Source organism: Sander vitreus, chromosome 3, assembly GCF_031162955.1.
Source record: "Sander vitreus isolate 19-12246 chromosome 3, sanVit1, whole genome shotgun sequence".
Classification (NCBI taxonomy): Eukaryota; Metazoa; Chordata; class Actinopteri; order Perciformes; family Percidae; genus Sander; species Sander vitreus.
Window position 1 is genome coordinate 22,483,204 of NC_135857.1, and position 25,355 is coordinate 22,508,558.

Genomic DNA, 25,355 nt, shown 5'->3' on the forward strand with positions numbered 1-25,355 from the left:
GATGTTGGTAGTCAGGGTTTGGTTTAAGTAATGCCAAAGGACCATACAAAAAGCCAGTATCAGTGACAAAACAAGAGACAAGACCAACAATAGGGCAACCACTGTTTGATCTGCATTCAGTTAGGTCTGATGCAACAAACGTCAGTGAGAAATGAAATCTATTTAGTTGAGGCTGAATATGGAAACCTCTTGGGATAATGTGAAAACTCCTCTATAAAAAGAGATTGTTTTTAAATTTGAGAAACTCAAACAAACGGTCTAGACTGTGTTTAGACTGACATTAGCAATGCATCAAAAAATGCAGTCCTTTCATTCATTTCAATGAGGGCAGTGTGTTGACACACCGAGGAAGGGCGACAAAAAAGTTGAATGTGGCTCAACTTTTTCCACAACGCTATGCAACAGCATAAGGCAAAGCACTACTTTGGCTAAATCTGTGCAGATGCAGAGTCCAGGTAAATTAATTTGCAATGTGAACGGGATATCGCTACAGTTGCCCTTGTATCATTGCAATGGATGCTAAAATGATTGTCACTGTAATAATTTTCCAAAATTATAAAATCCTGTCTTGTAGGATATACAATATGCAGCATTTGGTGTCCGATTAGCCTTTAAACTCATGGATCTATTACTTAAACTGGATATCCTGGATCCAATTTCATAATCCCACTTGTAAAAAGACACCTGCATCAATAACACCGTGCTATTTTCGGTCTGGATGCACGCTTTAAGATATTACAACTACTACTACGCTTTCTGTGCTTCTCAACTGGATCAACAATGGCTTTCCATGTTGTTTTGGTATAATGGTCCAATTCTCTACTGATCTTCAACCAGATCAATTAGGAACCAACGTCTGCAAGAAAACATGGTGCCGAATGCAAGTCAAAATGAGGCTTTATGGCCCGTGTCCAGCCCTCCACCACCTTCACCTACTAGAGAAATAAAACTACAGGCATGTTGTTATAGCTCTTAAGGGATTCACTTCAAAATGTAATCCTAAAATGGGGGATGTGGGAATTTGGGTTGGGTCTGAATGCAGATTAGCGAAAGACGACCACAAAGCACACAAACAGATGTGATGATGAGAAGGATGCTGGACGGATGCACTCACACGCCTAGGGCTGGGCTATATATCGATATCGTGATATGAGACTAGATATCGTCTTAGATTTTGGATATCGTAATAATGACATAAGTGTTGCCTTTTACTGGTTTTAAAGGCTGCATTACAGTAAAGTGATGTACTTTTCTGAACTTACCAGACTGTTGTAGCTGTTCTATTATTTGCCTTTTCCCCACTTAGACATAATGTCCACATTACTGATGATTATTTATCTAAAATCTAAAAAGTGTGAAGATATTTTGTTAAAGCACAAATTGTCAACCCTAGAATATCGCCGCAATATCTACATTGAGGTATTTGGTCACAAATATTGTGATATCTGATTTTCTCCCTATCGCCCAGCCCTACGACACGCCCATTCTATTTTTTTTCTCTAGTCTCACTGGAAGAAACGCAAGCCAATTCTTTGGACCCAAGACACATTTTAGATTAATCAGGCAAGCCTCAACCACACTAAACCCCACAAATAACTGTTAATACAGCATATGAGTGACAATGCATACAGTGACATTTCTGAACAAATGCTTTGGTAATACTGCATGTATAGTACATTGAAAAAAAGACTGTCTACATAAAATGCAGTGACAAGAAGCTAAGTGAAAATCAGCAGTATGTCTAGAGCACATATACTGCACTTGAAACAGAGGTTATTCAACAGCAACATTCAACATCCAAGCAGTTCTATAAGCCACCTAAGAAGACTCCTTTGACATAATGTAAACGGTAGTAGGTCCAGATAGCAGTATCTTGCAAAAACAGGCCAAAAGGAGGAAAGTAACCAAAAGAAAGCACCACATTTGGCTTTGATCTCTGCAGTATCCTGGGTCTGGCCAGTCAAGATTGTCCCTGCACATTCATTTGATCTCTGAGACTGGTGTCACAGGTTAATCCATGACCATCATCATTCTCAAAACCTTGCACATCTAGTTGAATATATGACAATGATAAACTACCACCAAATAAAGTTAAGTTTCAGCTCAGTTTCACTCTCTTGCATGCTTGCTCGTTTTCTTTCTCATACTGGAAGCTGGAATAGATAGACCCAAGCAAGACAAACTATTGATATGCATTTCAGCTTGCTCTGTAATTGATACATTATGTATAATTAACATTCATTACATGCATCTTCCTATGTCATTATTCTGTGCTTTGCTATATGTGACAGTCTCATCATAACTCTACATATAGTAACTTAATGGAAAATTGGGCATATATAATATAAATTATATCACAACAAAGCCAAGGCTAGATTAGCACTTGAACGAAGTAGAGAAACAAACAAAAAACAAACCAATGTACCAGCCAATACCCTGCTAACAGGTAGGAATAAACTGTCCTCTGCTGACCGATAGATAGATAGATAGATATTTGAAACTGGTAAACTACAGCCTCGTGGTGCATTTGAAGTTATTGTAAATGTCCTTTTCCTATCTGGTTGTTGTTTTTGTCGTTCAACAGCAATTTACTAGTGAAATAAGTTATTGTTATTGTTATACATTATTATTAAATCATTTAATTTTGACCATATGGCCTTAGCAATAAACAAGCCGTTCTTTAATGTCACCAACTGCTGTTTAGTACCCTTTTTTTCTTCTTTTCTTTTATTACTTTCTTAAAAAGTATCGGTTCAGGCACCGTTAATTATGTATGCGATTAATTTCGATTAATTAATCAGAGTATGTAATTAATTAGATTTTAATCGATTGACAGCCCTATATTAGGGCTGTCAATCGATTAAAAATGATTTCATTAGTAAATTGCTGTTGAACGACAAAAACAACAACAACCAGATAGGAAAAGGACATTTACAATAACTTCAAATGCACCACGAAGCTGTAGTTTACCAGTTTCATTGAACGCACCGGCTGTGTTTCTCCGATGGCAGCTGCAGATTGTTACATACCGGTGTTGAATCCTCTACAGTAAAACACAGTCAAACTTTACACCGTTTAGCTGTCAGCATTTTAACCGTGTTTAATCCAGCTACTAGCTAGCGGTAGGCTAACGTTAGCTGCTGTTGAGTATAGTGTTAACTAGCGTCACGTGCAGCGGTGTTTGTGTTTCCTGTAACGTCTGTTTCAGAGCAGCAGAGAGAAGCGCAGAAATATCAGTGGAACCAGATTTTTCGTCTGTATGCAAAGCGTCAATATGGAATGGATTAATCTGCGTTATTTTTTTTAGCAGCGTTATTTTTTCTCAGATTAATTATCAAATTAGCGGCGTTAAAAAAACGCAAATTATCCATTATCCCCATAAGCGTTATTTTTTTAGCAGATTATTCTCAGATTAATCATCGAAAATAGCAGCGTTATTTTGACAGCCCATATATATATATATATATATATATATATATATATATATTTATATATATATGACTATGACATCACAGGCCAGTGGAACACAATTCTAATGAGAACTAGTATTACCGTTGTGCTTTGTACATCAGGAACACTAAATAACGCCAACTTCATAGGAACATGTCCACAAGACAGCAATATAGAATGACTTACAATTTATTCAAGACTAGCCTAAATGTCACTGCTTGCTTGGTTTTCCCATTGTTTAAATGACCTTTTTCTGCATGTTTTAGCCCTTTTACTACATACACTACCGGTCAAAAGTTTGGGGTCACTTAGAAATGTCCATTCCACTCCATTATAGACAGAATACCAGCTGAGATCAGTTGCATTGTTTTTTTAACCAGGGCAGCAGTTTTCAGATTACATTATGTGCTTACATAATTGCAAAAGGGTTCTCCAATGTTTTCTCAGTTAGCCTTTTAAAATGATATCAGATTAGTAAACCTTTGGAACATTGGATGAATGGTTGCTGATAATGGTCAATGTAGATATTGCATTAAAGATCAGCTTCTTTCTACAACAGTCGACAACCCTTTTGCAATTATGTAAGCACGTGACCCCAAACTTTTGACCGGTAATGTACATACATATACATTACTACCAACTATTTTCCAAGGCACATATTTTGTAACATTTCTAAATATTCAACTGATTCTACATTAATGCCGGGGTTTGTTTAAATTCAATTAATATAAGATTTTTTTCTTCAAAGACCATTTTCTGGCAGAGCTGTGTATTATGTTACGTGGGTGCCTTGAAATTTTGACTGACAACTTAAAAGTAAAAGAGAAACTCATTTTTTTTTTTTTTTTATGAAGAGGCAGCCAGATTTACATGATTATCACACTGCCTATGTTAGCCCTGAGGTTTGCTACTTGTGAGTCAACCTCTGGGAGGTTTTCGCCTCCAAGTCAGTGCATTCATTAAACTATGTTTAATGGATTCTGATGTTTCAAAAAACGGTCAGTTGTAATATAAAATATATGTAGCGCAAATGGGACAAACACACACACACACGAAAAAAGATACAGTCCTTTAAGCTGCCCTCTTACTTTTGCTATGCTTGTTTGTGTTGTTATTGTAAATCCAAGCATTCATTAAAATGACCAAGTGTGCAAACATTTCAAGACAGTGCAAACAGGATTACACTTTGACGACTCATGATATGTAAAATTCAACTCACCGTCTGCAAACATAAGAAAGCAGTAGGAAATGAAAAAAGAGCAAAAACAAGCAAAATAGACAAAGCATTCATGACAGCATGACATTTTACTACCACTAGTACTACGGCTACCTTTCCTAAAATATCAATGCCTTGTACATTTAAATTTGTTACACTATACCTTAGCTACTGAAACCTTTTTGACAAACAGAAATGGGGTGGTCTACATATGAACATCAAAATGAAAAGCAGACTGTGACAGCTACAGAACTGACTGACAACACAATTTTTTTTTACACAAATGACCCAATGTATTAGAAAAGCACCATACCAAGGTATGTGACCGGGCAAAACTGTTTACTTTTTAGTCTATGTGCTTCCAGAAACCTAGCACACTCCTATCTTGGTGGCACACAAAGCTATGTGCTAACAGCGCTAGATATGCATTTCAGCTAGAGCTTACCTTTAAGGGCAATAACCTTGCTGGCAGGGTTCATGATGGCGCTGTCTGCAGAGATGGGCCTGCGGATGGGATTATTGGGGTCGGCCATATCGATGATGACAACCTGGGCCTGCTCTCCCACTTTCTCTCTTATACAGATGAACTTGTCGGACTCCATAGTAAGAGTGCTGAATCCAATGTTGGCTGGGTTGATTCCCAGGTTCTGGAGCTGAGATATGAACACATGACCTGTTTTAGTAGCAGCCCATGGCCAACATAGTTTACTTTAAAAAATGTCTCAAGGATGATACAAATTAAGTACAATACTTATTTACATTATGGTCCTTTATGTAAAGATAACAGATATGTAGGAGTCCAAGTAAGGAGGGAACACCATATCAACACCTAAGGCATCATTATCCATAAAATCATTTCAAGTCACACTTTATAATAAATTATAACTAGGATGATGAGCTTACACATTTAAGTCATAATTTTACCTTCTTTTTTTGTTTTAATAAATTGTAGTGGTTACTTTGTTTATTTTAGGCTAAATGGCAACTTCTGCTGCAAATTCCTGGCACAACAGAATCTAAAGGAACAAGTAGCTCTGATGGTATTAAACCCTGTCAAGCACATGTCAAAAAGACTACCTCAAGTCTTGTTTTCTGTAAATGTGTCCTTGGGTTACATGAAAGATGCTTAAAATTGAATTTATTATTAGCCTGGTTTGAGGATGTCATTACCGACAGAATGGGTGGACTACCTGGTTCACCTCCGACAGCTGGATGAGGAGGTAACATTTCACGTATAGAAACTTCTACAGAATAACATTCTCTCCTCAGCTGTATAAATGGCCTGCTGTCACACAACCTTAAGCTTGATTTATGGTTCTGTGTTTAATCTACGCTAAAGGTAAATACGTACCCTACTCCGGAGCCTAATGACTGAGATTGGCCTGCTTGGCCATGTCTTGGTAGCATCGCATTTTCCTCTACTTATTTCTGGGTTCTCCTTCTCCGTAAGCAACATGAAATCAAGGCGAGGGATAACTTTTCCTGCTACAGCTTTCCGATTATGGTCAGAAAGCACAGGGGAGAAAGTGTTTCTCTCCTGCCGGAGTCGGTACTTGCTCCGAACCTAACCCCTGTGACACTCACTTGCTCTACCACACACTCACTACGCACACACACATACAGGCTCTGCTATTCTCTTAAATAAATACGCTAGAACGACGTGGACGTGCCAGGGCACAAGTATAAATCCTCACAACGGCGTAAGCCACTTACGTAGGCTCGGCATAGTCTCTACGTAAAGCCTACGTACAACCAGAAATAAGCCTTTACTGTAGGGCATAGGCTCCAGTCAGTCTGTCGCTAACCACAGTTTTACAGCTACTAGCTAGGTTAAGTACATCACTTGTAGGGCTGGGTACCAAACTTTGATCATTTTAAGCACCACGAAATTGCCTCCATAGTATGGAGTATTGAAAAATGCCTTGTCATTCAATGCCAAAATCCAATACCTAATGAGTATGTCTCAGTGAGCCAATAAGTATGCAGCATGCTTGTACCAAGATCTAATAATGCTTGTGATTGGCTGTCTAATATTACACAGCATGCAGGAAAAACACTACATTATGCACAGAGATGGGGTTCATGTGTTGTTGTATTTTGAGAGGCTTGACTACCGCGTACATCACATAGGCGTAAAGGAGCTGGAAAAAAAAATGTGCCTTATAAAATTGGTATCGAAAAAAAGTATTGTTCATGATCTGGTATCGAATTCGCAGTATCGGTACCTAACATTTTTTAACGATACCCAGCCTTAATCACTTGACACATCACCATCAAAGGGTCCGTGTAATAATAACATTATAGGTGTATCAAAGCAGCCATCCTAGCGATATGCTTTGATGTTGGTCAGGTCGAGGACTGAACACATAACGTTAGCTACGATTAACGTAAGATGACGTGACTCCAACAACCCTCACGACACAATAACGTTAACTGTAACGATTAGCTAACATATAATAGCTATTTGTTAATCTAGTGTAGCCATGCATAGGTCAATAAGAAAGAACTGGTCACTGAAGGTCAGGGGAAAGTGTTGAATGTTAACTAGTTTCTCCCCCGGGTCGTCGTTGACAGCTAACGTCGGCTAGCGTTGAGTCGACTAGGCAACAGCATCAGTGCAATGAATGAGAGTTGCTAACCTGAAAAGCTAATTGTTAGCTTAGCAGCTGACTAAACGGGGGAGGGGAGGTCATTCATTTGCTGCGGGTATTGACGTTTAAAGTTAGCTTGTTAAGCGGGGAAATCCACAAATAATGAGAATGTTGGTGTTCCTATACCTGTAGGTGCTCCTGGAAGCGGATAGGTAGGATTTGAGCCATGGTGGTTTCCTTGAGCTCCTCCAGAGTTCTGAAATCCTAGCCGTACAGCTGGCTAGCTAGGCAGTAGCACCGCGCTAGCTACGACCTCCTCACTGTGCGTGTAGGTCGGAGCCAGTCAGTGAAAACAAGAAAAACACGATAAAAAATAATATACGGTGTTGTTAATCGTGTTCCCTAAATCTGGTATCAGTGAAAATGTCAAAAATGTCCCCCTTCTGCGTTTGCGTCTTGCACTGCATCGATGGATAGCAGTGGCTACGGCTGATCTTCTGTCCAAAATCCGCAATGGCGGCGGAAACGGCTCAGAGCCTTCTCAATCCGGAAGCATCCAGGGAGCTCTGGAAGGACACTGGCTCTGGCCCTGTGTAAAGGATGGGTATCATCAATTTTGTCTTTATTTTTTTTGGAAATTAAGCAAAATACAATGTCTGTGTGTTTCTACTCTTAACAGTTTCACAGATTGTAGTCAATTTCTCCATAAAACCCACTCATAAATAGCTATGGAAGGCCATTTCCGCTGATTTGATGAAAAAAAAGATCATGTAAGTCATTATGAGGAACTTTCTCAAAATAATGACTTAGTATCTCAAAATAAAAAAAATAATATAATTATTTTTTCTCATTATGAGACGTTTTTCAATTTAAGCAAAATACAATGTGTGTTTCTACTCAACAGTTTCACAGATCGTAGTTCATCTTTCTCTCCATAAAACCAACTTATAAATAGCCCATGTACGTCAACTCCATAAAAATTAATACAGTACATTTTTTAATCCATGACAGCATATTGAGTTTGGATAAGGGTGTTGGTGCAATTAAGCCCATAGTTTCAAATTCAGTTAGTCTGAATTTAAAGAAGTCTTACAACAGGATGCAAAAGATGACTCAAGACAAAGTAATGCATTTCAAGAAGCAGCTGTATTCGACTATAAAGGCATTTCTAATCCAGTGTCTCTAAGCTGTTTTCTTAATATTTCAGTGTAAAAAGCCTAGACTCTATTAGAAAAAAGAAACAGTAAACCCAAAATAACATTTCATAAGAAAACAAATCATTGAAAAAAAGAAATCCCCATTCACCAGTCATTTCAATTAAAATAGAAACACCATTTCATTTTTGCTAACATTTTCCCTCAAAACAAATATATATATATATATATATATATATATATATATATATATATATTCTCAAGGCAGTTGGTCATGGCCAAATTAACTGACCTCATCATGGCCATTTGTTTATGTTTGAAAGTTAGAAAACATAGCTAGAATGGAAGAAAATTACTAGCAGAAGCACAGTGTAGGACCACTGCACTGGCCAACAAATATCTCATTTTGAGTGAGAGGGAATAGTCTGTGAAGGCAGCGTGGCACACAGACACACTTCCTCTGGAACAAGTGCAATGCAAAGAGAATACATTTCTCACACATCATAGAACTACAACACACTCCTCTTTCACAGCACTCAAGTTGTCCATCAGATTCCCTTTACTTGTCTCCTCCTCTTCTTCTTCTTCTAACTTCTCCATCTTGCAGCAGTGATGGCTTGTGTTGTGCTGTTTAAGTTCTTAGCCATTGCTGGGAGCTGAAAGTCCACTTGACGGAGAGACACTGCAGTAGTCAGGGAGTTGGGGACTCTGATCCATCCTCGATTATTGTTGTTTTTCCACCTCCAACTACCATTAGAGACAATAACCTACTAGCAGATGTCTAAACCAAACTATCTGTAGCAGTGTTTGAGGTTGAACAATTGTTTGCCGACTGAGAAAGAGAAAAAAAAAGCATCCCAGCATCTTGCTATTACAGTAAAAATGTGACGAATACATTGTACCTGAATACTGAATCTGCTCTATCAGTAAATGGTGCGTCTGAAAGCAGAAGGGAGAAGACAAGTAGCAGGATTTCTGCAGAAAAGAGGGTTATGATGAGTGTACATGATGATGAATTGGAAGAGCAACTGTGGCTGTAGCTATGTACTCTGAATTGGTTCAGTTGAAAATGAACACCGAGGATACAAGGGGACGGGATGAATGAACAGGGGAGAGATGGGATAGATGGAATCACAGCCGCAATATTAGTGAGTGATCATCAAAAGTGCCGGATGGCGACGTGAGGAGCTTCCCTGGGTTACCATTTACATGAAGTGAATATGCATGATTTACACATAAGCAAGTATGCTCACATGTGTTTGTGTAGGAGAGAGAGAAAAGAGAAAATGTGTAGGAGAAAAGGAGAAATCCCTGGGCTACATGGAAGGGTGCAGTGGAGGAGAGGTCCCAATGGTCCTCAACCACCTCCATCTATCACATTCCTCCGTTACACCTGACACTCAGCAGAACTATGTGCTTCTCTTTTGCAGCTCCTGAATAAAGGCTGTGGAAAGGGAAGAGGAGAAACAAGCATGAAGTACCTGAAATAATGCATATTCAAGCAAAATGACAAAGTAATCTAACCTCCAATAATTTCCTCCTTGACTTTTTGTAGTTCTTTCCGCACCTCTTCCAGGATCTCCTGCAGAATAACAATTGCCAGACAGTAGTTAAACACCCGTACCACTAGTAACCAGGTTACTCAAAGAAACCATGTTATGCAAGTAACGCATTTACACGCACTTTAGTAACCTGGTTACTGTAAATCCATGTATACATACAGTAGGTCTGTAATCTGATTTCTCCCCTACCCCCCAACCTTATTTTAGAAGCATGTCGTTCTTATTTTAACTGTATTGTGATAGAAGACACTGCATTTTTTAACGAGTGTCCGTGTTAGAGCAGAGTGACTGCGCAGTTAGGAGGTTTACAAAATCAGCTTACTGGAGAAAGCGGACTGTAAGTGCATGTAATCTCACGCATTCAGGTTCAGCTCTTTTGGTTAAGAAGTGCTGGGCTGACGAGAAATTCACCTGTTTCATTTTCTCTAAATCTGAGTCGTCCATTCCACCTGCATCATTGCTGTTGTTGCCTGCAAGCTTTGGCCTGTGAGAAGACAAGTAACGGACAAATACAGACAGAAATATTTATGTGTGCTTCAGCACAATAAAAAAAAGGGTCCATGGCACTGCGTCGACAGGCCAACTGTCAATCGAGCACATAACCAGTAGTAGTACCAGAGGGATGAAGCAATAGTGAATAGAAAGTTACAGAAACGTCCACACACCCAAAGACGCAATGAGGGTTAACCTATCTAATGGCGCTTACCCACTGTTAGTACCAGCTCTGCTCAACCGTGGTGCCCCGTCCTCCATTTTCCATTGTAGATTTAGGACCGCCTCATGCGTGAGGCGAGCATGGCTGGTCGTCATAGCAAACTGCCGTGACCTAACGCGACACACACAGAACGTCGAAGGTGTGTTGTTTTTGATTCTCGGCATGTGGCTGTTGCCATAGCCAGAAGACAAATTTTGTTGCTAAAGGTGCGCATATACTTGGACGTTTATGCCTCGACGCAGAGGTCCAGGGTTCAAATCCAACCTGTGACGAGTTCCTGCATGTCTTCCCCCTCTCTCTCCCCTTTCTCACCTAGCTGTTCTGTCAAAATAAAGACGGAAAAGCCCAAATAATAATCTTAAAAAAAAAAATTTAAAAAAAAAGAAGCTGGAGGTAGTAACAACAACAAAGTACAGCTGGCCAAACTATTTAAAAATGGCGGGTTTGTTCACTACACCCCCGTCCGTCGCTAGCAATGATGACGCAGTGATTAGTGACGATTCTCTCTGACCAATCAGTAGTCTGCAGGTTTTCACGTCACCTTTTGGTATCGCCTCAGCTCGCTTGGAACCTCGACGGAGGCGTTACTAAAAAAAGTACCCGTTGGCAGGTACCAGGTACTTTTTTCGTAATGGAAAACCCAAAAAGACGAGTAGAGTCGAGGTGAGTCGAGCAGGTACCATGTAATAGAAACACGCCAAAAGATCATAACCTTTCTGAACTGATATCAACCTTGAGAAGGCCAATAATTCAGAAATGAATGCCACCAATATAAAGCAGATGAAGTACAAATCCGGCGCAAAATGAACCTAGGGGTTAATAACACGTGTCCGAGTACGACCGTTGTGACCAGTTTCATCGCAAACCACTAATTACGCTAGTCGTCGGGGCAAGGCTAAAGTAAAAAGAAATCGCTATTTCTATACCACTAACAAGGCTCAAAATAGCACCACACTTCCACGGTAGCATAATGAGGGTCCCTACATGTAAACCAAAGCACTGAGAACTTTGTAAGTTTACAGACAGTTTATTAAAAAGATAGTTTAGAAAGACAGTACTGTTCACGTATACAGGCGGGCGCCATCTTGGGAAAACAATCCGACCAGTCGAACACCGTGCAGCGTGAGCTGAACTGTCACTTGAAATCTCCCATGGTCCGTGGTTTCCCAATGGCTCGATAGTAATTACGTTTGTGAAATGTAATTACATGGAAATGCATGAATTATATCGGTTTATTAAAATATTTAGCCTTGCCCCGACGACTAGCGTTATAAGGTAATCAGCGGTTTGCGATGAAACTGGTCGCATTCAATTAGCATGAAAACAAATCCCAGACAACGGTCAAACTCAGACACGTGTTATTAACTGCTTGCGCCGGATTTATCCTTTAAGTTAACCTAAAGAGGACAGCATCGACCCCAACGGTCAGAAGTGACATGTAAAAAATAAGCTTTAATCACACTGTCACACTTCCATCTCATTATTCAGTTTTCAGAGGTAACACACTTGGCTTGTACACACGTCCCTTGGGTGCATGCCATTCTCTGATCCATTAGATGGTGCTATCAATATACTACCCCAATACGTAGTTTGCACTGGTGCTGCGCTAACCTGAAGAGAAAAGAAAAGCAAGGGGAACTAAGGTTGTGAGTGAACAGGGCAGCATGTATACCTGGGACCTTGGGACAATGAGGGGGTGGAGTCCATGCTCTTGGTGATGGAGTTATTCCTGTTAGTGAGACACACACACCCTCCTCTTAGAATGGAAATGGAAGACATTCACACACAAAATCACTCTTGTCCACAGGCAAACCAAGACGCACACATGTTCACACCACCACACAGACTGATGGAGAACTACTCTTCGGGTGAGTTTCAAACATGAGACACCAAACACCTGGGGGAGGGGGGGGCAGCTGACTATGGCAGCATGGACATAACTGAATCCTGGATTACCTGGTCATAGACGATTTCTCCCAAGGTCTTCTCAGGGTGTCTGAGAAGGAAAATATATATTTAAAACACGAGTTGATGACATTCACTTGGTATAGTCTGTCAAATTAATCTCCGAATGTAGTTGGCATGCAACAGATAAAAGGGTTCAGTTCTCACCGCTTTGACCTTGAGGCTCTGAATCATCCTGTATAGAAAAGACCAAAACCTTGTGTTAAGTGTGAGTCATCATCAACCTGCTTCTATTTTAGAACTATCCCTCACCTACAGTGTTGAGCCAAATAAAACAAATAAAAACACATTTGTTTTATATTCTTTGCAGCATAAAAAAAAAAAATGTTGTGACAAAAAGCAAACTCTTACATTATCTGGTGGTTTCACAGGTGGCTTCTCTCCTGTGTTTGCAGCTTTTCTCCTGATGCAAAAAGGAATCACTTTAAGTTGTACCATGCACACCTTAATAGACTAGGGATTTTCAAAGAGTTACACACTATATATGGCACTTTAAATATGATATGTCAAAGGAGAAATGGCATACATGAAAATAAAAATGACTTAATATAAAACCATTGAATATTTTATCTGACTTCAAACTTGTGATATCACACACCTTCGCGCCAAGATGGCACTCATTTCACCCATCAAACCACCTCCCCCGCCTCCTCCTCCTGCTGCTGCTGCTCCTCCTCCTCCGCTGTTGCGGGTGGAGTCAGCTCTGCCTATTGGAGGTGCAGGGGCTCCGTCCTCCTGCTGAGGGCAGCAAACAGCAAAAAGATACAGAAGAGTTCAGCAGACATTGTGTAGGCATGATGACTCAAAAACCACTGATGGATGCAGGTATCAAAGCTATGCAAGTAGGAACAACTCTAAGATTGGATCAATACAGCAGCAGAATTCCATTTGCATTATCAGAGAGGCACATAATGGATTCAACTATAGTCAAGGTTACCTTGCCTTCAATAACTGCTACAAAACGTCCACTGTCAAATGTCCACTAGTCAATAAAACTGTTTTGTTATGGACTAACCTTGGATACTCTGCGGAGTTTAGCTCCTGCTATGGCAGCAGCCAAGCCACCTCCCCCACCACCTCCTCCTCCTCCTCCACCACCATTGCTACTTCCTCCTCCTCCTCCACCACCACTGCCACCTCCTCCTCCTCCTCCTCCTCCTGGAGGGGGCAGGGGCGGGGCCGGCGGGGGTCCTGAGGAAGGTGGTGCCGGCGGGTGAGGGATACCAACACCCGGAGGAGGGCCAGGGGGTGGAGGAGGGCCCGGTGGAGGAGGGGGGCCTCCAGGGGCCAACGCTGGAGCTGGAGGAATAGAAACTAAAAAACAGAGAGGGACCATCAGTAATCATTCCCAAAACTATTTAGCAATAACAATTTGCCAATGACACTGTGATACATGTGCCCTGTCATGTAAGTAAAGGTCCCAGACAGTTCTTGTGACAATCTTGTGAGAAACGTTGCGATATCGTTGGCTCTACCAAAACAGTGATACTAAATCATAATGTAAGCTGGCCGACTGAGAGCTTTGGAGCCCAAAAGACGGCCTGTGTCAAAATTGTGATAACTGGATAACTTTCTTCTCGGACAACAATGCTAAAGCCAGTATGTTCTCCTTTGAAATTTCCATTACGATCCAACACGTCCGTTTTTGTTTTGGTCTGTGGTGTTGTCCACTTCCCATTTTAACACCCTGGCTGGGTTGCCAGATATGAAACCCAAACACAGCGTGCTGCAGCCATGGAAGCAGCAACCAAACAAACTGGATCAACAGAGGTAGATTCTTCCAGACCTAAAAAAATGCTGAGATGGCTAATTTCCTACTGAACAGGTAAGCATTGAGCTTTACTAATTTATCACGGCTACTAGTAGAGATGGGCATTTTCAGACATTTTAACATTTCGATACTCGCATTAAATTATTATAGAGTACTTGAGATAGTTACTCGCCAAAAAAAAACGAGACACACAGCCGTGTTGGACAATAAGATGATACCCACTTTGTTACAAACTGGCATGCAACCATAATATGTAATGTACAGTTCAAAGACAAGATGCTTTTAGTAAATGATTTAGTAGATACCAATGCAACACCAAATTCATAAACTAAGACAAACTTATAATCTTTATGGAAGGAAGGGTATATGTTTATTTAATTTTTAATGAGGTTTGGAAAGTAGTAAGGCCGGCAGTCAGTGAACCCCAACTGCAAAGTGTGTATTTTAAGAGCCGTGGGCTTTTGTTTTCGGGATGACTAAGGTTTGGCAACAATCAATCTAGGATCGTCAACAAAGCCAGCATCTAGCTAACATTGGCATTGTGTGACGCTGGGTTCAATGTTCTCAACCTGGCAACCCGCGTACGCTTCGAGTCTGGGGAAGAGGGGCCGAGGGGAGACGACTCTCTCCAGTAGTTTGAATTTGGACTGCAGTAGCCATTTTAAACTCTAGCTGTCAGTATTACATTTTTCTCCTTTAAGATAAAAAGACAAAGAAAAAGACTACGTAAAATATGAGGAACCAAGACTGGACAGTATTGTAGTTAAGTGCAGTTATGTTGACCAGCCCAGGTGTTTCCTGACCTGCAGCAGTTTGTCTTTCTCTCTCCTGTCTCTCTCTTTCTTGCCGCTCCAGCTCTTGTCTCTCTCTCTCCTGTCGCTCCCGTTCCTGCTGTTCCAGCTTCTGCTGCTCCAACCTATGTACAAACAAACACATCTGTCAGATACATGAAGCATGAGATAAAGCAGAGATTAGGAGAGCAAATGAGGCATGATGGGCAGTGCCAGCTTTCAGCCATTCCCAGTTAATGTGTAAATGTCCTGCAGATTATTTGATTATTTATGCAACACACATGGTTTTCGAACAACTATGTCTAATTATAGTATTTGGTATGGAGAGCTATAGTCAGGATTTGTATTCAATATACCATCTTTGGTAAAAGAATGAGAAGTGGATTTCATAGCTTCTCATTAGCCTACCACTGAGTAGTCCACAGCTGGACACAGTGGCCTAATTCAAGCTGCCACAGTTAACTACTGCCCCCTTTCCCTCACTACATCTGCCACTCACAACAGCTGTATACAGAACAGCACACATACAATGTACATGTACACCCACTCAAAAATGCACAGGTCCACACACAAGCACACAATCATGCACACAAAGTGAGAGTCGCTGTACAGCACAGCTGATCCACTTTGGCAAAGTGTCCAGGAAAGGGGGAAGGGAGATGACGTCCATATATATACGTTTTTCAGATTATTGTTATTTTTCACGACCATTTGATTTCAGTTTAATACTGTGAATATATGTTCATCAGACCTAAAAGCATTAATGCAACTTGTATCCATCAGCACCTGCATCCATGCTGGATTTCAAAAGGTTTTAAAGGATCCTTAAGCTACAGTATGCCATCAGCCACTGGGACAGCTAGAAACTTGACAGACAGTCCGTCTAGCCAATAACAAAGCCTCCCCTACTGTGCGACATATTTCTTTTAAGTCTAAATGAGATTAGAAGGTTAATACCTAGGCGTGCATGGTGTCACCACAAGTCTAGCGGGAGAAACAGATAGATGGATAGAGAGAGGTGTCCACTTTGCTGTCTTTTTAACCTTTAACCTACAGGGGCTAACGGAGGGTTTAGCACTGTCAGGCTAATGCCATCAAATCCTTTACATATGCGTGTGTGCAAACCCATGCCAATAAGACTACCGCAAAGCCAAGGCAGCTTGACTTGCTACTGATTGTTATGCAACTAAACCCAGAGGATATTTTGCTTTCGTTAGAAACATAAACTTCACATGGCCCCACAGAACAGCCAACTTGTCTACATAGTAATACAATTTGCTTCCAAAGCAAATCTACTTTTTAAAGAAATACTGACATTGCTGCAGAGCTCTTTTGCTGAATCCAGCCTGCAGACCCTGAAGAAACCTGGCAATGGTGTCAGGGTTATCAGCTGGATAAATGTCCTTATATTTTATTTTTTGCTGAATCACAACCAGAGGACATCCAACAGGATTCCCAATTATTATTCCCAATAATTAGCACAGTGAAATAAATGTGGGTTCCATTTATAGTAGCCTCAAGGTACCTTCGTTGTTGTTCAAGCTCTTCCGGAGTAGGTCCATTTGACACTGGGCGGGGGAGGGTTGCATAGCCTGCCAAAATACAACACAGAAAACATTCTTAATATAAATGAAAAAGATTATAGAACATCGGATAAGACATTGTTGTGAATGGTTTTGAACGCTCTTGAACAACTTATTTGTATTTTATGACACTCTTTGAATTGTATCCAACTGTTTGTTTTTATGTGCTTTTATTTGTGTACACACCTTTTCTACCCATGCAGTTGAGTGTGCAAAGTCTGAGGACCGTGTAGACAGCCATGATGTGACAGAGGGACCAAAAAGGGTGGTGTACCTTTAAGGCATTTTATGGTCTTTAATTGCACTAGGTTTGCTACACTGTACCAGAGGTCTTACAAAGCAGCATTTCTTCTATTTTGTTGGTTCAACAGCACCCGATATGCAAAGGTTCAAATTGAATCTTAATAGTCAGCTGGGGTAAACAGAAACAAAGACTTAGAATAAAACAGAAACTATGGGGGGAAAACCATACCAGTTATAATCACATTTTTGCACAAAGAAAACGAGTATAAATTCTGCTAAAAACATTGGAATATGTTTTCAATAGCTGAGCCGTGGATTATGGCAGAATATCAACAGGTTTAGGCATAAGATGTTTTGACAAAATAACAACACAAAACACAAACAGGGACTCACATCTGTTTGTCAGTAATCCCAACAACATGAAAATGTTGTTCTTCTTGCCTAATATTTGAAAATCTGAGAATATCAATTTATCCCAAAAGTTCTTAGGAGAGGATATGGTTGAATATCAAGTAGCTACGGATGTTGATGGAACTGGGAATCTAGTGACAACTCATTTACCTGCGTCTGCCATGGAGGTGATCACCTCCAGAGCGTGAGCCATGCCATTGGCAAATAGAGTAGCATCCTCCTTGCTGCCAAAGTTGAGCCCCCACACCTGCCGGGCATCCCGCCACTGGTGGAAATTGGGTGTGGCCTGGTTATACTTGAGACCTCTAACAATTGGACAGTTTATAACCACCTGTGGAGGGAAGAGGACAGATGATCAATACAAGGATCCTTTTGGTAGCAAATGGTGAGCTAAATTATTACTTTTGTGGCTTTCTGTCCATATTCAAACAAATGGTGTCAAAAAATAAAAGGTTAGTTTATGGGAGCTGTAAACTAAACTGTTGAACTGTTTAAAAAAAAACCTTCTTATGCTTAAAATGATAGTATACGCTTTAGTTTTGTGGTATTATGCTGGTTTATATTCCACCCAGCAGGTGGCGTGAAGCCTATATGCCAGGAGGGGGGGAAAATTGTTCTGGGTTTGAGAGTTGCCTGAAAGTGCTGACGCACCATTTCACTATTTGTTTAACAGCCTTTGGAATCCACAGAGCAGAGAGGAGGAGAGGAGACCCTGTCAGGGTGAATATCATAGCGAGCAACATGCACTGAAAACAGAGGGTAGCAAGTTCAGCTGCTACTGCAGACCAGTGGCATTCCTACACTCTCCACCATCCTGTCAAAAGGTAAGAAAGACAGGAGGGACAGACTGAGGATATGACCAGGAACACATTAAAAATGAGGATGAAAGGGCGAGCTTTTATATCTTTTTTTAAGTGAAAGAAAGTAGAATGTTCAAAAGGCCTGAATGCCTGTAGAAAAACCTTAATACAACGGTTCAACTTTCAATGCCACTTAATTATACAATCAGACTGGGACACAAAAAGAAATTGAAAGGACAAGCGTAAAAACAACTAAAAGTTACTCTGCATAAAGACAGTCAGAGAAAGAACAGAAGGAAACATGAATGTAGAGAGGAAATACAGCCACTCCATATTCTCTCTCATTAGCTCTTATGTGCTCTCATCCAGCACCATCCTAAACCAAGTTGCATGTCCCCATCAGACACAAATATAGAGTCCTTATTGGGTGTCAGGCTTCTTCCTAAATTGTCACAGGAAATGGTTGAACGAGCTAACTATCTCAGGAAACACCATCTACTTTAAGACCCGTCTCTGGGGAACACTTTGGAGTCCTAAATGTTTAAAGAAGGAGAGAGACACGGAGGAAGCAGGAAGAGCATAGCAGGGGCGTAGTCAAGAATAGACCCACCCAAACGCAGTTTACCCAGCTTATTAACTTGAAATCTGCCAACCTTTATCTGGTGAGTCAGAAACTGGTGATAACGACAGAAAAACCTTTTTGTTCTTCTTTTTCAAAATGCATGTTGATTGTCAGGTTTGAAGGGCAGTCTCTCTTCTCACTATGCCAACCCAAAATTAACAATACTTGTTCCACAAAAAATCTGCTTTCGGTCCGAGTGTATTAATGTGTATTCCCTGCCAGGTTAAGCAATAATTATAAAAAATAAAGGACAAAACCCAACATGTGCTGTGTTGTGTGGCTGGGCAATATAACTAATATGATCTTGATATTTTCAAGCTCCTGACAATATAGGATATATGTCTTGATAGCTTATTCATTACATGCTAACCATCCCTAATAAATGCCATTAGTTGTACTCAGACCAGTACCATATTATAATTAAAACACAAGCTTAGTAAAGCGAGTTGTACACAATCAAAACATGAAGCTCATCTGTAAGCATGCTATCGTTTTCCAGCTTCCTCTCAAGCAATTGCAGGATTGTTCTATGTTCTCTCATTCCCAAAGCACAAAAACACAGACGTAACTACGGCTACTGACACGACAAAATGAACAAAAGTGTCCTGTCAAGTTAAGAGATTTCAGCAATAAATCCAGGGCGCCTCAGGATTTCTCACTGTCCTTACATTAAAGGGATGGTTCAGAATTTTGGACATAGGACCTCATTTCCAAGTTAGCCAGTGTGTTATTTATCAGTGGAGACCGTTCAACACTGTTCATCCAGTCCTTCCAGTTCGCTGGTGCTAGCCTAACGCAAGTCAACAGTATCTGCTAGCCTGCCATTAAAAACACTTACCCACTCCACAGTACACCCGAGGCAAAAAAATTATAACGCCAGACTATCGAATGTCTGTGTTGATAGAATTATGTTAGAAATGAAACTACCCTTACAGCTCAATGATCGCATTACATTTTGAGGGACTAGTTTCTCAGCAGCGGCAGAATTTTACTTTGCTCCGGTTAGTAGTACTGCGCCGAAAAGTAAACAGAGAAGCGCACTACAGTTGGGACACCTAGTAGTAGCCTAGTACATTGGTATTGAAGGATTGGATTGGAAACTAAGGACTAGGCAACAACATGGTGATTCAGTGTGAATTTAGAAATTGTAAAAATAAACCAAACAGATGGGCACCACAAAGTTTCCACAAATTTCCATTGGGAGATACAGAAAGGAACCAACTGTGGCTTCTTGCTGCTGGCTTGAACACCAAGGCGGAGACTCTACTCAAGTGGCGAATGTGTAGTGATCATTTTAGACCAGACGACTTTGAAAACCCCCGCAATCTAAAGGACCACAAGTTACTGACAACGAATATGGTTCCATCCGTCTTTCCAGATGCACCAACAGCTACTGATGAACAGGTAATAACTTTTGGTAGGCTACTTTAGCTAATAAAGCTAGCCCCTTTCATAACGTTAGCCTAGCTGCTACTGATAGATTGAGACTGATAACGTTAGTGGAGATAACATTACAGTTCAATGCATTGTGGAGAGTGACAACGTTAGCTAACGGTATAGCTACACTCTTGGTAGATACCTGGCTGGGCTAACCGCTAACTTTAGGTAATTGCTGACAGAAAAGTCATGTAAGCTTGGACAGTTTACATGCAAATTGCAGCGGCAGGTAAATAAACTTGCGTGATTGTCATGGAAAGCGGCTTCCTCGGAAGCCTAGGTAATATCACTCCGCCGCTGCTGTAGCCTATGCTACCAACTACAGGGAACAAAGTATAACTATTGAAATGCGATGCAAGGGAAGTTTTATTTCTAACATGATTCTATCAACACAGACATTTACATCGATAGTCTGGCGCTGAAAAGTGTTTAAAACAGTCTCCACTGATAAATAAAACACTGGCTAACTTGGAAATGAGGTCCTATGTCCAAAATTCTGAACCACCCCTTTAAAAAGGTCCAATATGTAATATATTTACTCTAATAAATCATAAAAATGACCCCAATGCGTCAGATATTAAGGAAACATGCTAAGTTGAAACACTATCTTTTCTGACAGCAATGATAATGCCAGTATTTTCTTCTTTTGAAATTTCCGTTCCATGATGTCATTTCTTTGTGTGTTATTAACTTCCCAGTTTGACAGCCAGGCCGGGTTGCCAGATATACCCGTAAAAACGTAAACCCAGCACGCTACAGCTGTAACATTAGTATAGTATAATATTACAGCCATGAAAGCAGCACACAAATGAAATTCTACCCGACCTAAAAAAAACGGCATGTTTCTAACAGTTGCGTGACCAGGGACGTAACAAACCCTGGGTAAATATCGAGATGCATTTGAAAGATAGGAGACAGTTTAGAGCCCAAAAGGACGCCGAGTTGGCTAATTTCCTCCTGAACAGGTAGCTAAGCATTAGCTTCAGGCTAATTTATCACGGCTGCAAGGGAAGGTCATTTTATGTAATTTCAACATTCGTGTACTCACACTGAATTATATAGCTAGAGTACCCGAGTTGGTTACTTGCAAAAACAATACAGACACAGCCAGTAAAGTGATCCCGACTGGTCCTGGCTAACACCGCCATGCTAACCCTGCTAACTGCTAGCTAGCTCATAGTAACTTTACTGGAGGACCAGCCAAGCGGGCCACGGCTGTTTACAACGTGTAGCCTGTTCAGCGGCTGTAGCCGACAACGGTGAGTTATTTTAAGCCAAGAGAGGGGGGCTGTAAATTGGGAAGAGAGGACCGTGGGTTTGCAGTGTGTTTAGCGATTGTTGCCGTAATTCTAAGCTAATAAAGTGTGTTCAGTTGGGTGGAGAGGACGGCAAGGTAGTGTTTTTTTAAAGATTATTTTTGGGGCATTTTTAGGCTTTTATTGACAGGACAGCTTAAGAAATGAAAGGAGAGAGAGAGGGGGAATGACATGCAGCAAAGGGCCGAAGGTTGGAGTCAAACCCGGGCCCGCTGCATCGAGGAGTAAACCTCTATATATGGGCGCCAACTGAGCTATCCGGGCGCCCGGTAGTGTTATTTTTAAGCTGAAACAGTGAAGCTGTAAACTCTGGTGATACAGTTTAAAAGGTCATCAGTTTATGTGCAATAATGGAGCTGGCCGTACTTGCACTAAATGTCTTGCTGGTACACAGTTCAGGCTGTGATATATACTTAGTAAACAATTGACAAAATGAAGGCACTTAAAATAAGGAATAAAACCACGGAGTAATTGACAATGATGCCTTCTTAGGTATTGCTGATTAAATTATCATAATATATAGAGTAAATGTTTTCTATATAGTCACTTAGCTCTAGGCATCTAGTGCGTATGGCATCTAGTGTGTATGGCATCAGAAAAATTGTGATAATGTGAATGAATGGGCACATATACAAAGAGACTGTCTCACACTTGCTTACTCATACACCCTTAGGTACTTACAGGAGACTACAGGCGCCCATGAGCCACATTACACACACACACACACAAAAAAAGCTAGCAGATATACCTGCTGGTCCGTCTGCATCTTGCGTCCCACTATCCTAAAGGCATTGGTGGAAGGGTTGTGATAGATCTGGACTCTGCTGAAGGACTGAGGTCCAGCGCCGGCTGGCAGCCACTTCTTATTGCCATCGTCATAGATCATCACAGTGGCCCGAGCCTGGCAAATACTTGACTCACTGGAAGACAAAGAGCAAGGAAAGAACATTCATTTGAGTTCAGTTTTGATATCACACTTGGGACTTGTGATCACACTTGGGTACAGTTGGTAAATGTGAGATTTGATGAGTTATTCTTTCAAAAAGGTACCAGCAAGCAAGCTTTACATTTAAGCCAAAAACAGTATGAGACAAATCTCATATGTATTAAGGCTCTGAGAGGTGATATCTCCTACATGTAGCCATGAAGAAGAGAAAGATGCTTTTAAGCAAAGCGTGCACATCAGAGCAGGAAGTACTGGCAACTGCAAAAAATATAGCCACAAAGATGAATCAACAGGGGTTTGTTGTAATGATTGCACACTGAGCTGACAAAATCAAGGATCTTTGTGGTCTCTAATACAAAAATTTGGTTTATTCTTTCTTGTGACAGGCCTGAAGCTCTATAGAGATTAATACATCTTCAAGGCCATCTCTAAAAGATGCTGACAAAAACTCATATATACACATAGACAAAACTGAAAACACTCCGATGTAAGTATCATAGTGTTAATAGCAGATGCAGGTTTGCAACACCCGTCCCTAGAAGGGCTTTAATGAAACTAAGAGATTAGAACAGTGAGGTAAAAAATGAACCACAATTTGGTCGCTCTCTTAAAAGTGGTGAAGTTTGCAGAAAATTTCAAGTGGTCGGGTAGCAAGTTCTAGGTCTTTGTTCCTTTCATAGAAAAAAATTTTTTTTTGCAGAGTGGGACTTGCCACTTGAAGCTGCTCTGGTGGATCTGCTAAAGCTCTGTAATCTTGTGATGTATTTGTAATAAGGCTGAGGAGCAAGTCTATTTAAACATTTGAACACAAGCTTTACATAGTTAAAATCAATAAAGTTTGGAAAAAGGTTGTATTTACTTAAAATGTGATGCAATAATTGTACCTAATTTGTTTTATGTCCAACATTTTGTTAAGACACTCTGTGGATTTAATTACAGACTAGTTGACCTGGGACCAGGCAGCCAGACCAAAGGACATATTTGATAATGTCAGTGAATTTAGAAACAGCAAGGCACAGTCAGATGTCAAGCAATTTCTCACCATCTTAAAACAGGTTAGCCTTAAACGTTTTGCAAATCTTTTTAGCATGACTATTAAAAGTGAAATGAGAATCTAAAATTAAATTATCCCCAAATACTTCCTCTGTTACTTGTTCTGTGAGCTCACCTTTCTAACATTCAAGGATTCTGTTGCAAGTAGCTTTTTAATTGTAAAACAGATAGACCTGGAAAGTCATTGATACAAACTGAAGTTCTTTATATTTATATTATTTGACCACTTTGAAATGCGATTAAATTATGGTATGTAGTGTGGGATGCAGCTGGAAAGGAAGAAAGAAAACACAAGGAGAAGAAGAGGTAAGGAGAAACTAGAGACAGGATGTACAAACACACTAAAAACACGATTTTAGAGATGAGAGCCAGTTCTTCCAGGCTAGCCAGGCTTCAACTCAAGGTCTCACACTGTCACAATACAGTGCTTCTGAAAGTGTGGTAGGATACAAAGATACACCTGATGGATCACAGTGGAATTTGTTTACATGGTAAGTGTTGCTGATGGTGGAGTTCCTTAGCCTGGGAAAACCCTGACGAACTTCCATCAAATTTGAGATTTGCTCTGCAAGTCAGTCTGGCAAAGAGCCCATTCAAGCCCATTTCCAATTTTTCCAAATCGAGGCACCAATCACAACCGTTGAGGCGGGCTTTACACGATGACGATAGCGCTGCGACGGCAAGCAGCTTTTTGTTTACATTCAACATGATGGCCACCAAAGCGCAGCAACCCGTTGATGCCACCCGGATCGTTGGTCTGATTGGTTGAAAGACTATCCAATTGCACCCAGAGGCATTTGAGCGGCGTCCGTTGGTGATGCCCCTTTGGAAATGGGCTGTGAATGAACGTTCCCCAGACCCACTCTCAGTTATAACTGAGAACGGTCTGGTGTCAACCAGGCTAGGAGTTCCTGAAATTCATACAATGTCTGGAAAGTTGTCCGACCTTATCACAGAGAACACCACCACACTCTGGATTGTTAGATTAGGACCTCCTGTACCCTTATCCTACCTCTTGTATATGCAACAAAGTGTTGATTTGAAAGGAGAAAGAGAGATTAGTTTGATGCCAAACAAGATGGGAGGCAAGACAACAATAGAGGCTGACAAAGACGGGAAGTTGTGCCGAGCTCCTCCAAAGAGACAAGGCTCTAGGGTCTTCCACCTGCTCTACATCAACCTCCACACACTTCTCAAGAAAGCATGTGCTATGAGATCAGTGACCAAACATTTATTTATAGTTCAGTATATATACACAAGTTACAACGCATTCAGGAATGCAAGTTTAGATAGCCATGTTAGAGGCTACAGAGTGTCTGCATAAAGATAATCAAATCGTTCATTGTAGAAAATAATACCACAACAAATATAACCCATTCAAAACCTCATACACAGGTATTTTGACGTATAAAGAAATTGGAACAAGTTCAGAAGGTAGAGAGGAACACAGCCACAGAGGAACAAAGGTGGCTGACTGACAATTGCTTTTTTTCCATTCCTCCCCCTCCTCTCCTTATTTGTGCCCCTATGCTCTCCCCATAGTCCCAGAATCCATGTCTTCCACCTCTCCCTCCATCTGTCCCGCCCGTGATACAATCTGTTACTTCCTGTGACACAGCACCAAAGCCACAACCCACTTCCTGCTGCCAACACTGCCTAATAAGGACTGCCTCAGCCTGAACAATCAATATGCACACACATATACATAGGTCCTATATTTTCCTAAAAG

The 25,355-nt window shown here is 40.8% G+C and overlaps 2 protein-coding genes across 4 annotated transcripts in view; both read right to left on the reverse strand.

Annotated features, from left to right (window-relative positions):
* The window catches only part of LOC144515568 (clathrin heavy chain 1-like), a 29,866-nt gene extending 22,055 nt beyond the window's left edge, over positions 1-7,811 (reverse strand). For both annotated transcript variants that reach the window (XM_078246549.1, XM_078246548.1), the window contains exons 1-2: positions 7,444-7,811; positions 5,112-5,319 (exon numbers count right to left, since the gene is read on the reverse strand). In XM_078246549.1, coding sequence (XP_078102675.1) covers positions 5,112-5,319; positions 7,444-7,485 — 250 coding nt within the window. In that variant the 5' untranslated portion in view covers positions 7,486-7,811. The remainder of the gene's footprint in view (positions 1-5,111; positions 5,320-7,443) is intronic.
* A 573-nt stretch (positions 7,812-8,384) lies between these two features.
* Positions 8,385-25,355, reverse strand: part of vaspb (vasodilator stimulated phosphoprotein b) — a 33,605-nt gene continuing 16,634 nt past the window's right edge. Inside the window, exons 2-14 of one of the 2 annotated variants that reach the window (XM_078246551.1) lie at positions 22,376-22,547; positions 17,603-17,783; positions 16,741-16,807; positions 15,228-15,340; positions 13,669-13,967; positions 13,252-13,391; positions 13,005-13,056; positions 12,801-12,828; positions 12,645-12,684; positions 12,361-12,417; positions 10,385-10,457; positions 9,936-9,993; positions 8,385-9,855 (exon numbers count right to left, since the gene is read on the reverse strand). In XM_078246551.1, the coding sequence (XP_078102677.1) occupies positions 9,821-9,855; positions 9,936-9,993; positions 10,385-10,457; positions 12,361-12,417; positions 12,645-12,684; positions 12,801-12,828; positions 13,005-13,056; positions 13,252-13,391; positions 13,669-13,967; positions 15,228-15,340; positions 16,741-16,807; positions 17,603-17,783; positions 22,376-22,547 (1,315 nt within the window). In that variant the 3' untranslated portion in view covers positions 8,385-9,820. The remainder of the gene's footprint in view (positions 9,856-9,935; positions 9,994-10,384; positions 10,458-12,360; positions 12,418-12,644; positions 12,685-12,800; positions 12,829-13,004; positions 13,057-13,251; positions 13,392-13,668; positions 13,968-15,227; positions 15,341-16,740; positions 16,808-17,602; positions 17,784-22,375; positions 22,548-25,355) is intronic. The other variant, XM_078246552.1, reaches the window with a different exon arrangement.